The 11335-nt window shown below is 61.0% G+C and overlaps 2 protein-coding genes across 7 annotated transcripts in view; both read right to left on the bottom strand.

Moving 5' to 3' along the window:
* Positions 1–50: 50 nt before the first annotated feature.
* On the bottom strand, positions 51–2926 carry NUDT16L1 (nudix hydrolase 16 like 1). The gene is made up of 3 exons (XM_058849325.1): positions 2653–2926; positions 1975–2235; positions 51–1059 (listed from the first exon to the last, which is right to left on the bottom strand). The coding sequence occupies exons 1-3, from the start codon at positions 2875–2877 to the stop codon at positions 613–615; spliced, it is 933 nt and encodes a 310-aa protein (XP_058705308.1). The 5' UTR covers positions 2878–2926; the 3' UTR covers positions 51–612.
* A 485-nt stretch (positions 2927–3411) lies between these two features.
* Positions 3412–11335, bottom strand: part of MGRN1 (mahogunin ring finger 1) — a 53987-nt gene continuing 46063 nt past the window's right edge. For 2 of the 6 annotated variants that reach the window (XM_058849282.1, XM_058849278.1), the window contains exons 11-17: positions 10915–11024; positions 9996–10067; positions 7484–7707; positions 6376–6499; positions 5854–5899; positions 5142–5249; positions 3412–4059 (exon numbers count right to left, since the gene is read on the bottom strand). In XM_058849282.1, the coding sequence (XP_058705265.1) occupies positions 3947–4059; positions 5142–5249; positions 5854–5899; positions 6376–6499; positions 7484–7707; positions 9996–10067; positions 10915–11024 (797 nt within the window). In that variant the 3' untranslated portion in view covers positions 3412–3946. Of the gene's footprint in view, positions 4060–4556; positions 4602–5141; positions 5250–5853; positions 5900–6375; positions 6500–7483; positions 7708–9995; positions 10068–10914; positions 11025–11335 lie in introns of all 6 variants that reach the window. The other 4 variants (XM_058849280.1, XM_058849281.1, XM_058849283.1 and 1 more) reach the window with 4 other exon arrangements.

The following is an 11335-nucleotide window of genomic DNA, read 5'->3' as shown; positions in this document are numbered from 1 at the left end:
CTCTGGGTGCCCACTGGCTCCACACCAGCCCTCAAGAACAATCCCGAGTGTTAAACTTTCAGCAAAGCCATTTATTCCACTTTCCTTCTCCCACAGATCTCCAGATAGGGACCCACATGAGCATCCCCAACACCCCAGAGGGAATTCATGGCACAGCTGCCCCATTGTGCCAACACCCCGAGTGGGAGCCCGGCCACTATCATGGGCAGAGGTGCTTAACTGAAAGCCCCAGGCCTCAGCTGTGCCCAAAGCCAACACAGCCACATCCAAGTCAAGATGGGGCATTTAAAAAATTTGATGTTTTGTTCCTTACAAACGAAAGGGGGACCTGACAGCAGCAGTGTGTCCCTGAAATCAAAGCGCAATTCTAAGGCTCTGGCGCCCTCACATAAGCACATGAACTCTCTGCAGGGGCTGTGCAGGTTGATCTGGGAAGCTCGCTAAGAGTTTAATGGCCATAAAAATAAAATTGCTTTTCCCTGCTTTAGACAAACCCAACCCCTCCCGGCTGGGCAGTGGGATCGCGTGGGCAGCCACTGCAGCCAGCCACGGGTCGGAAAGTTAGAAGTCTCTCAGCTCACCCACTTTTAATTGAGCGCCAACACGGCGGCATCACTCCATCACCTCGGCCACCGCCTGCTCCGCCACAGCATCAGCGCCCAGCCCCACTGACTGCTCCAGCGCCTCGGCCCCCGCCAGCTGCTCCGCCAGGGCCTGGCCCTCCAGCCCCACCAGCTGCTGCTCGGCCCCCGCGTGCACCATGCCCGGGTGCTCTGCCCTCTCTCCCAGCTCGTTGCCCGCTTTAGCCAGCTCGTTGCCCGCCTTGTGGGCAGCCAGGTGTCCTGCTGCCCCTCCGGCGTGGTCGATGGCCGCCTTCTTCGGCCTCTGTGTGGCAGCCACCGCCTCGGCCAGCTTCTCCTCCGGCACCATGTTCAGGATCTTCAGGGCAAACAGGAGCTGGAACTTGGCGGTTCCTACGAAGGAGTTGGCCAGGAAGTTGGGCAGCCCGCCCATGCGATCCTTCTGGGTGTAGAGGGGGACACGGACCATGCCCATCACCTGCAACAGCACGGGCACATCTCAGCAGGGGCCGCGGCAGCACCATCCCCCCCGCCCCGCACCCCCTCTGCCCCACACCCTCACCCAGTGCCCGCCAGCCCTTGGCCCAGGCTCGCCCTGCCCCAGTGCCAGGTCCTGTTCCTCCCTCCCACACCAGCCCCGGCCCTTGCCTGCCCTCAGTCCCACCAAGCCCCTACACTGCCTTCCCAAATGCTCCCAGGCCCCTGCTCTCCCTGCCCAGCTCTGGCTCTGCTCCCCCTTCTGCCCCTTTGGAGGGATCCCGCTGGCCCAGGCCACTATGGGGAGTCCCACTTTCCCCTCCAGCCCTGCCCTGCGTGGGGACACCACGGCTGACCCATGAGTCTCCCTCAACCAGGCCACAACCCAGGGCCCGCTGCCTCTGCTCACATGGCTGCCGACACCCACCGAGCGCCCCGGGGGCGCGCGGGGAGGCCCTGGCTCTCGCGCTCTGCCCCGGCCATCAGCCGGACTTGGCTGCCCGGGAGCAGGAAGGTGCCTCCCGCACGGGAGGAACTCGGCTCACAGCGACATCACCACACCGAGGTCACGATCCAGTCCGGGGCACTCAGCCCAGGGCAGGGGGAGATCCCCCCCAGCTGCAAACGGCCCTCGCCCACATCCTGAGGCCAAGCGGTAACACGGGGCTCATCCCTGCGTGGGTGGACACCGGGAAAAGCTGGAGCTCAAGCTTGCTATGCTCTGGAGCCTGTGGCACGACCCCGGCCACAGTTCCTAACGCCGATGCCACGGGCGGTGCGGGCACCTGCCGCCGGCAGCTCTACCTGCGGTGCATTCCCCGGCCGGGCTGGCCAGGGCAGCCCGGCAGACCCAGGAGGGAAGCGGTGCCTTCCCTGGGCTAACTGAGAGCTCGCACACCCCTCCCGGGTGTCCCACCTCCATCCCGTGGTCTCGGGAATGCACCGCGCTGATCTCGATGGTGTGCAGCTCCTCCAGGGTGAGCTGCCTGGCGTAGAAGTGTGCCACCACGCGATGTGGCCCCTCTGTCAGGTGCGAGCACAGATAGTCAGCTTCCGTCAGGCGCACACAGCCTAAACCCAAGCCCAGCACCCGATTCAGACCGTCCTCCAGGGACCAGTAACGGCGATCCACGAACCCCCCGGGAAAGCCCAGCAGTCCGTCAAATCGCATCTGCATCTGCAATAGAGGCGCAGGGTGTTAATGGGGCACGGCGCGGCCCCCGACGGGGGGCGAGGGGGCGTCTCGGAGGCCTCCGGAGGAGCCGGAGGAGCGCGGGAGGCGTCGCGGCCGCTCCGTCGCGGCCCTTGCAGCTCCGGCGCATCCAGGACCATTCACCGACAGCGGCCCGGCCGCCGGGGCTCTCCGCCCCGGCCGGACGAGCCCGCGGGCCCGGGGGCTCCCCCCTGGGCTCGGGCCCGGCCTGATCCTACCGCCCTGCACGGGAACTACCGCGGAGCCACCGCCCCTCAGCCCGCCGCCCCCGGAGCCCGCGGCCCGACCCAGCCCAGTCCGCCCCGACCCGGCCCGAGGGCCCGCCCGCCACCGCCGCCCTGATCCCAACCCCGGCCCGGCGCGGCCTCGCCCGCCCCTCACCAGCACGGCGTAGCGCAGCGGGATGCGGCCGAACAGCATGCCCGGGTTGGGCGCGTACAGCATTGCGTGGCACGAGTGGCTCCAGCCCGGGCCGAGCCGCATCGCCTCGTAGCGCGTGAGCGGCTTCAGCTCGGGCACGCCGGGCACGCCGAGCGTGGGCAGAGGCGGCAGCGCGCCCATGGCGGGCAGCGGGCCCATGGCCGCCATCGTCCCCACGGCCGCCATCGCCTCGCGCCACCGCCGCCCGCTCCGCGCATGCGCCGCGCCCACGGCGCCGCGGGGGCGGGACCGACGGTCGTCTCAGCCAATGGGAGCGCGCCGCGCGCCACAGGGCCAATGGGCTCCCGGCGGGGCCCGCCAATCCCCGCGCGAGCCAGAGGCGGGGCAGCCGGCGGGCGGTCAATGAGGGGCGGGCGTGCTGCGCGCGCCGCTCGCCTTATTAGGGCAGCGGCGCGCGCGGGGGCCGGAGGCACGCGCGGCCAATCGCAGCGGAGCGCGGGGGAAAGGAGGGGCGCCGCAGAGCACGCCGGGAAGGAGGCGGGGGCGGGAACGCGCTACCCCGCCCACTACGCACAGACCACGCCCCTTCGCACAATCCCCGCCCCATCAGTTTGGCCCCGCCTCCTGCGCATCAGCCCGGTACGGGCACTCAGCCCCGGCCCCGCCCCCCCGCCCTGGCCCCGCCCCTCGCCACAGGGCTCCCCCCCCAACCCCGGTCCCGCCCTCCCCCCGCTCCCCCGGCGCACACGGACTCGCGTGGCTGCTCCACGGGTTTATTACTACAAACATAGACGGGGAGGTGGGGGGGATGTGCCCCGGGACCCCCCGCAGAAGCAGAACAAGGCACACGGCGTGGGCAGCGCCGGGCTCTGCGGGACCGAGGGGCGCGGGGGTCACCCCGAACGGGCTGGGACGGGGCTGATCCCCGCGTCCCCCCCTGCCTCGGGGTGGGCCGGGGTCGGCCCCCGCAATCCCCCGCTCCCGCGGAGCCCTGCGCCCCGGCAAGGCAGGGAGGGCCACAGCTATGTACAGGGGCAGTGACAGCAAAGGGCTGTGCTCGGTAAGTACAAAATATACATCGGTAGTGTCCTTCATCTGCCGACTCGAACCGCAAACCCCCCGCCCCGGCCCCACAGACACCTCCCACGTAAAAACACGACACCAGCCCCTACCCACCGCCAGGGAACATGCACAGGCTGTGCCGAAACCGCGTCGGTGCGAGACCCCGCGCTGCGTCCCCGGGAGAGCCGGCCGGGCTCCGGGCTCCGGCGGCACGGGCAGGGTCCGGCCCCGCTCACGAGAGGCTCTGCTCGTCCTCCAGGTGCAGACGGGTCTGCTCGAAGAGAAGGGGCTGCGTGGGGCTGCCGGTGCCGCGGACAGGGAGCGTCTTGCTGAAGTCGGACGAGCCTGGGTGAGGAGATGGAGTTCAGCCTCAGTAATGGGAGCCCTGAGGCAAAGAGCCGTGGCTGGGTGCTCAGCCATCCCTCCTGCCCTGGACTGACCACGGGAGATGGGGCTGGAGCCAACCACTCATCCCCTCAGATGCAGACTCAGTGTCACGCGTGGGACACAGGACACCGAGGGGGAACACTGTCTGCCACAGCCTGGGAGAAGCCAGCAGGGGCCTGGATGTTCGTGGTGTCCAGGAGGCAGTAGAGCCCACGCTCAGCAGAAACCAGCGGGGAGGGGTTTCTGCTGCCCTGCCTGGTGTCCTGGCACTCAGGGGTAGCAGGGATGCTGTGCCAGAAATGGGAAGGGAGTGAGGACAGAGCCAGCAGTGCAGCCTGGCTGGTTTGCTGCCCCGATGGCCAGGACCAGCCCCATCCCCACTCTCTGCCAGCATTCCCAGGAGGGCCCTGCTGCCCCACACAACAGGGATGCGTAAGAAGAACGAGAAGACGTACCAGCTTACTCCTCTATACCAACAGAGCAGGAATCAGGACCCAGTGCTGCCCAAGACAGGAGGGAGGAAGGCAGACAGAGAGGGAAGGAGACATTAGAGAGGTAACTCAGAACAGACTGCGACTCTACGGAAGAAAACAGGCTGCAATGACAACAGTCAGAGGTGAGGACAGCACAGTGTCCCACAGGAGTGGCACATGGGGGACCCTCCCCACCGTGACAACACTGCCCCAGTCCCCTGGCCCAGGTGGTTCCCCTCCCTCACCCAAAAGCAGGAGCACATTTGGGAGCACACAGGAGGCCTTTGTCATACAGAACTGTGCCAGGGAGTTACTGAGGCCCAAAGAGAAGAAAGGAGGGGAAGGACAGAGACACAAGGGTGAGGGAGCAGGAGAGAGAAGGGGGATCAAGCTACCTCTGAATAAGCCCCCCTTGCCCAGCGCTCACTCTGCCCACTGTGAGGAAGTCGAGCCCATGCACCAGGCAGGAGCATTCCAGTCCCGTCCTAGGGCTGTGGGACACTGCTCCCCACACCCCCAGCCCTGGAGCCACGGAGGCAGCTCCGGCCCCAACGGCGTGGCCATTACCTGGCAGGAAGACGTCGACCGGGGGGTCACTCTCGGACCGCGTCAGGCTCCGGCTCTCGCCGCAGCCGCCGTCCTGCAGCACATCTTCGACCGAGGGCGGGCGGCTACCTGGAACCAGCCCAGAGTGCGGCCCCTCAGCCCCCAGCATGGACCACGGGCACTCACAGCCAGGGTGGGTTGAAGTCTTCCATGTGAGGAAGCTCCCCAGGCCCCACCAGCCCCACTGATGTCCCAGGAGTGCTGGTTGGATTGGCCCAGGTCACAGTGCCAAAGGGCCACCTCTTCACGTGCAGCCTCATGGCCCAAAACGTGCCCATCGCTCCTCTCTCACCTTGTGCCCTCTGCTCTGACTGAGCACCAGAGAGCCATCCCAGACACCCATTCTGCGTGCCCAGTACTGTGGATGTGCTCTCACCAGGACCCCAGTAGTGTCCTCACTGGTGCAAGGAGAGCTCATGGCATAGAAAACTCTACTTAAGTAAACCTCAGTGCAAGGTGAGATGCTTGGCAAATAAACCAAGGAGACCTGTGGATTTTGCTCCCTCACCAACAAGAAAAGAACCCAGAACCTTTCCCTGGTAAAGATCAGAGCCTCAGAGATGGACTTAGGGGGCTGGATGTTTCTGAGCTCATTTGTTCCTTCCCCAGTTGTCCCCATCCCACCACAACAGCACTGAACACTGAGCTGAGGTCTGGCTACACCCACACCTACCCTGCTGCATGGATGAGGCCTCCTCCATCTCTTCCCCTGCCACGCTCTGTAAGGAGAGACAGCACAGGTTACTTCTGCAGCTGGAGGCCTTTGCTGTGCCATTCTCCTGCTCTGGTTTTCTCCAGGAAGCTGTGCTCAGGGCCAGGGCTTATTCAGGGCAGGAACAGGGGGCTATTCCAGTGCTGTAGCACCACAGGCTGGAATGGAGGGGTCTTACCAGCAATGGGCACTGGAAGCTCCTAAGGCCCAGCTCCCACCCCTGCCCCAAACACTGCTGGGCTTGCCCAGGATGCTGGGGAAGGTCAGCTCTGCCATGGCTCCAGCTGAGTGGTTTTCCACTCCCAAAGAGGTGTCAGGTACACAGGGAGTGGCTACATCCTTCCCCATGGAGCCCTAGGGGTAAATAAAGCAGCCAAGACTCTTGGCTCCGGGCAATGGCCCTTCAGGAGGCACTTCCCATATCCCCAAAGCCCCCCCAGAAGAGCTCTGGCTCAGAAGCCCCACAGCAAAGCACACACTTACCTCTGGAGAGCTGGTCTCCCTCAGGACCAGCTCACCCCCACTCAGCACCGCCTGAGAGTCCGAGTCCTCGGAGAGCTTCTCCTCATCCTCCTCATGGATTGGGGATGAGGGAGACCGTAGTGTGCTGCAGCAAGAGAAACTCCATTTGCAGGGAGCTGCCAGCACCCTGGGGCCTGGAGGACTTGGGGGCAGCACAAGCCAACTCCCATGAGCTCAGACTGGGGAGCTGAATTTGCCAGGGCCTCCAGTATTGGCCACATGGAGAACAGCAGCAGCAGGGTGGGACAGAGCCAAGTGGTGCCGAACTTCAGCACAGCAACAAGAGACCCAGGTCCCACGCTGCTCCTCACACTTTCAGGGCTCCCTTCCCAGCTGAAAATCTGGGCTGGAGTACAGTGAGAAGTGCCAGGAACAAACCCAGTCTGATCTGATCTGAACAGGCCCCTATCCTCACCTAAACCCTCCATCACAGGGCCAACAGAGGAGCCTTCAGACAAGAACTACAGGATCTCAATTCAGCACTCTGTGCTCTGAAATCCAGGTCACTCCTCTCCCCATTCCTTTGCTCCTGAGGAGTTCCATGGAAAGCTGAAATCCAGTAAGGTTTGGACATGAAATGTAAATTCTAGTGCATTGGGAAGGAGACATTTCCACCTGAAGTCTTCACTGTGGGGGTGGGGAGGCCCTGGCACAGGGTGCCCAGAGAATCTGTGCCTGCCCCTGGATCCCTGGAAGTGTCCAAGGCCAGGTTGGACAGGGCTTGGAGCAGCCTGGGATGGTGGAAGGTGTCTGTCAGTGAGGGGCTGCAATGAGATGAGCTTTATGGCCCTTTCCAACACAAACCATTCTGTAATCCTATGATGAAATTCTCCTTGTTAAAAATCCTCTTTCTTTGGGTGACAAACCCAGCCCTTAGGAGACACAAGCTGTAACCTCAGGTTGAACACAGGGACAATGTCCCTGGCACAAGTAGCTGTTGGCCTCCTAAAATTCTGAGTTAGCTGTGCTAGCAGTGATGGGACCAGCCAGGTCTGTGTCCTGACTCCCAGCGCGTGTGGCCACCAAGCCTCAGGGCTTGCATGAGGAGCGGGCCCCGTGCTCTGCTGACCTGTCTGGAGACTTGCTGCACTTGCCCTTTTGGTGGCCACCCTCCAGGGCTCTGTCCATGGCCACGAGCGGGCGGCTGGTGGGAGGCATCCCGTCCACCACCCCGGAGTAGCTGATCTCGTCGTACAGAGGGGCCGAGGGGATGGAGGGCGACACCGAGCGAAGGCCGTTCAGTGCTTCCAGCAGTGAGATGGGCTCGTAGCCTGGGGGGATGTTGTCAGAGCTCTGCAGGTGAGAAACAGGGGGGATGTTAGGAAAATGTCACCAGGCTGGAAGCCTCCTGCCCCACAGGCAGCTCAAACCCACAGCCACCTCTCCAGAACTCCTTGGCTCCTTCCCTGGCAATAGCCACACATTCCCCTCAGGGCTGCAATGCTGGTGATGCTCCAGGTAAGTTCCCGGAGCAGTGCTGGAGAGATTGGGCATTGCCCTGATGTGCTTTCAAGAGCTAGTCAAGGGGGGTGAGAAAGCAGGCTCCTAAAAAGCTGCTATAAAATACATTTGGATTTTTTCCCCGGAAAGCTCTTCCAGTGGTTCAGAGACCCTTCCAGCTCAATGAACATCCCGCTTGTGCTCCCAGCCATGGAACATGCAGCTGTTTCACAGCACCACCAGTGTCACCAAGGCAGAGCTGAAGGAGGGGAGCATGTGTGCACCAGCTGAGAGATGTTTCTTGAGGCCTACCCCAATTCCACTTCTCCCATGTCCTCTCAGCTGCTAACAATGGCTCCATGCACAGTCACCTCTGCTAAAAGGCAGGAAAGGGATCACAGAACCACTGACCTTGTAAGGAGGAAGGAAAACCACACCAATTCCCATTCCCTCTGTAAATCACAAAGCTGCTGGTCAAAGGGACCCTTGCAAAGCCATTAAATCAACACCAGTTTAACTCCAAAAATCCTCCTGATCATAAAGACCCTGTGGGAACATGAGGTTTATGCTGCAGCCCAGGAGGCCACAGGTAGCTCAAGCCCAGCCTGATACAAATCAGGAGGTGACAGTCCCACAGTTCAGGCTGCATTAAATTGAGCTGTTTCAGCCCTGTGTCCTCAAGGAGGTGGTTCTAAATTGTACAGAGGATGGCACAGTGCTGCTAAGCCTGGCCATGAACCTCCACAGCTTCTGTGTGCCCCATGTCCCAGTCACACCTGCAGATGAACCTGCCCAGCAGCCTGTTCCAACACAGCCACTAATTTGGTGTGAGCTGAGTGCTGAATTGACTCACTTGTGGTCACAGGAGGAGTTAGGTCTGATGGAGAGGGAAAAATGAGTGGCACCTGGGGTCAGTCACCAACTCACATCCCAGTATTGATCCTGTGAGGTTATGAGGTTTGAAGATAAACAGCTCAGCTAAACAAGGAATGGGTTCCCAGCTACTGCCAGCTGTAGGTGGTGGGGGCAAAAATCTTTGCATCAGCAGACAGCTCAGCTGTACTGTTCTGGGTACAGAAACGTCAGGAAGACAAACCCCATTGGATCCCTGTTTGAGACTTTTTCTCTTGGCTGTGCAGAGCAGGCCCTGAGGGTTCAAAGGCTGCTCACTGCTGTGCTGAAAGCTCAGGTTGCACAGCACAACTCAGAGGCTGGAGGAGGATTTCCCAGGAGATGGCTACGACACCCTCACTGTGACACCGCTCCCTTCTGGGACACTCACACCACACCCCCAGGAACACTGACAGTCCCTGTGGGAGGCTTGCAGAGAGCCAGGTCATGCCAGAATGGGTTCAAACCTGAACCAGCATCAGGTTTTCTCCAGACCTGACAAGCCCAGCAAGCCATGTTCCTAAAAGGGCAAGCATCTGAGCCGGCTTGAGCAAAAGAAAACTGCAACCTCCTTGATAGAGATGACAGCCATGGCTGCATTTGATGGGAGTAAACAAAGAGGGGACAAATAGCCTTACTGGCCTGGGGGCTCCCTCACCTTTCCCCTTCCCAGCTCCTGGACCCCCACAACTGCCATTCATGCAGCACTCCAGTTACATATTCCCAAACCAACTCAGAGGGTCTCAGCCAAGACAAGCTCCATCCTTTCTGTTCCCATTAAAGCAAACCAGCCAATGCTCCTGAATGCAAGACCAGCTCCAGCTGCACCTCTACATCCCAGCACCACAAACCACACCAAGATGTGCCCACACCAAACTGCCAAGGGGATGAGCTAAATGCAAGGAAGCTTTTGGGTGACTGTGGGGACTGCAGCTTGCCCACAGTCCTATGAAGCTGTCAAAACATCTTGGCCAGCAACTATAAATCAGCCAGGGGACAGTCCTTGAGAGTCAGCTGTGCCAAGCTGCTTCCTTCTTGCTTGTTCCTCCACAGGCAAACCAGGGATGTCAGTGATCATCTGTGCAGGGTGTGAGCATCTCACTGCCAGTGTGAAGGATGTGGGGTGTCATAGCCTGGCAGGGGCACAGGCCAAACCCAGAGTGTCAGCAAGCCCTTGTGTGTAAAACTGCCACGTGCAGGTGACACTGCTGGCAGAGAGCTGCCAAGTGCAACCAGCCGAGTCCACTTACTGTTCTTACTTCCCTCCTAGGCTTCCTGCTGGGCAGGGAGACAGAGCTCACCTTAAGGGGTTTAAAGGGGTGCTGTCAAGAGAAAACCATGTTTTAAAGAAGTTCTTTCTTGAGGTTAGTGACAGGAAGAGACACACAGCATCTCCTCACCTCGCTGCAGGTGACAGTGCCCGCGTCCTCCACACGCCACACTCTGCTTCACAACAACCCTCAGGGCTTCTCCACCACCCTATTCCTCATCCCCAGCTGAAGGCAGCAGAGGGCAGATGGATAAACCCAACCTTTTTTTGTGACAGTATCTGTTCCCATGAAGGCCTGTAGGATGTTCTAGATGCAGCTGCCCTTCTCTTTATTTTAATCTTGGTGTCTCACCCAAGCCAGCTGTGCAACAGCACTGCTCAATGAGCTGCTGCCCTTACCACACTGGGGATGTGCAACTGGGCCCTAAGGCCACCAGCACAACACTTCCCATCCCACACTCCCTCAGATGCATGCCAAGACACCCAGGGAAGCTGCCACAAGGAGCCATGCCAAGAGAGAACCCCAGTGCCAAGGGCATTTCATCCGTGTGCTGCCACAGAGATGATGTGTGTGCAAGTCAAACTGGAACTCCTCTGGTCTGTTTTCACACCCTGTCATGCCCAGAGTCTGCCACTTCTCTGTTGGGACAGACAACAAGAAACCTTCCCATCCTGAGATTTCTGTGGATTTGTTTCCTCCAATCCAGTTGTGTTACTAATCCAGCAGGTTGATAAGAAAAGGTGGCACTGCTTGGGAAGCCCTCAGTGGAGGGTGTGACCAAACCTCCTGAGGTCCCAGGGCCACCAGCCAGCAGTCCAAACAAGTCATGCACCCACCAGCTGCTTGGTCAGGCTGAGACCAGCGGCCAGGCTTTGTACAGAGATCACCAGATACTCACAGAGTGCTCATCATGGTCCACGCTCTGTGCCAGGACAGGGCTGAACGACACCGGCGACAGAGCCCCCGGCTTCTTCCTCACCGCCCGGATCTGCAGCAGGGCACGGAAGGCTGGAGAGAACAGGAGGTGGTGACTGCCCAGCCCAGCAGGGCCAGGCCATGCCAGAGCTCCTGGCCTTGCCACAGACACACTGCTGGCATGGGGGAACTCCCCTGCGCCTGGGGAGTGGGGCGATGGAGCGCCCCAAAGCCAAGTGATGGGGCCGGGCTTCCAGTCCATTGATCTGCACAGGGAAGGGATCTGCTGGCTGAACAAGTCTGGGTACACAGAGCCCTTGTGGAGAACTGCCCCTGCCTGCCCCAGTGCAGCCATGGACAGGGTACTTCAGCTACTGTACAAGTGTAGAGGCCCAGAGAAGTTC

Source organism: Poecile atricapillus, chromosome 14, assembly GCF_030490865.1.
Source record: "Poecile atricapillus isolate bPoeAtr1 chromosome 14, bPoeAtr1.hap1, whole genome shotgun sequence".
In the NCBI taxonomy this organism is placed as follows: Eukaryota; Metazoa; Chordata; class Aves; order Passeriformes; family Paridae; genus Poecile; species Poecile atricapillus.
This window is presented reverse-complemented; position numbering and strand designations above follow the sequence as displayed.

What these genes read in the sequence shown, in the direction of transcription:
- NUDT16L1 (XM_058849325.1), bottom strand. Translation starts at nt 2,877, where the DNA reads ATGGCGGCCGTGGGGACGATGGCGGCCATGGGCCCGCTGCCCGCCATG. An exon ending in CGCTGCGCTACGCCGTGCTG is followed by an intron (nt 2,236 to 2,652) that starts GTGAGGGGCGGG and finishes CCTCTATTGCAG; the next exon opens with ATGCAGATGCGATTTGACGG. An exon ending in CCCGAGACCACGGGATGGAG is followed by an intron (nt 1,060 to 1,974) that starts GTGGGACACCCG and finishes GTGCTGTTGCAG; the next exon opens with GTGATGGGCATGGTCCGTGT.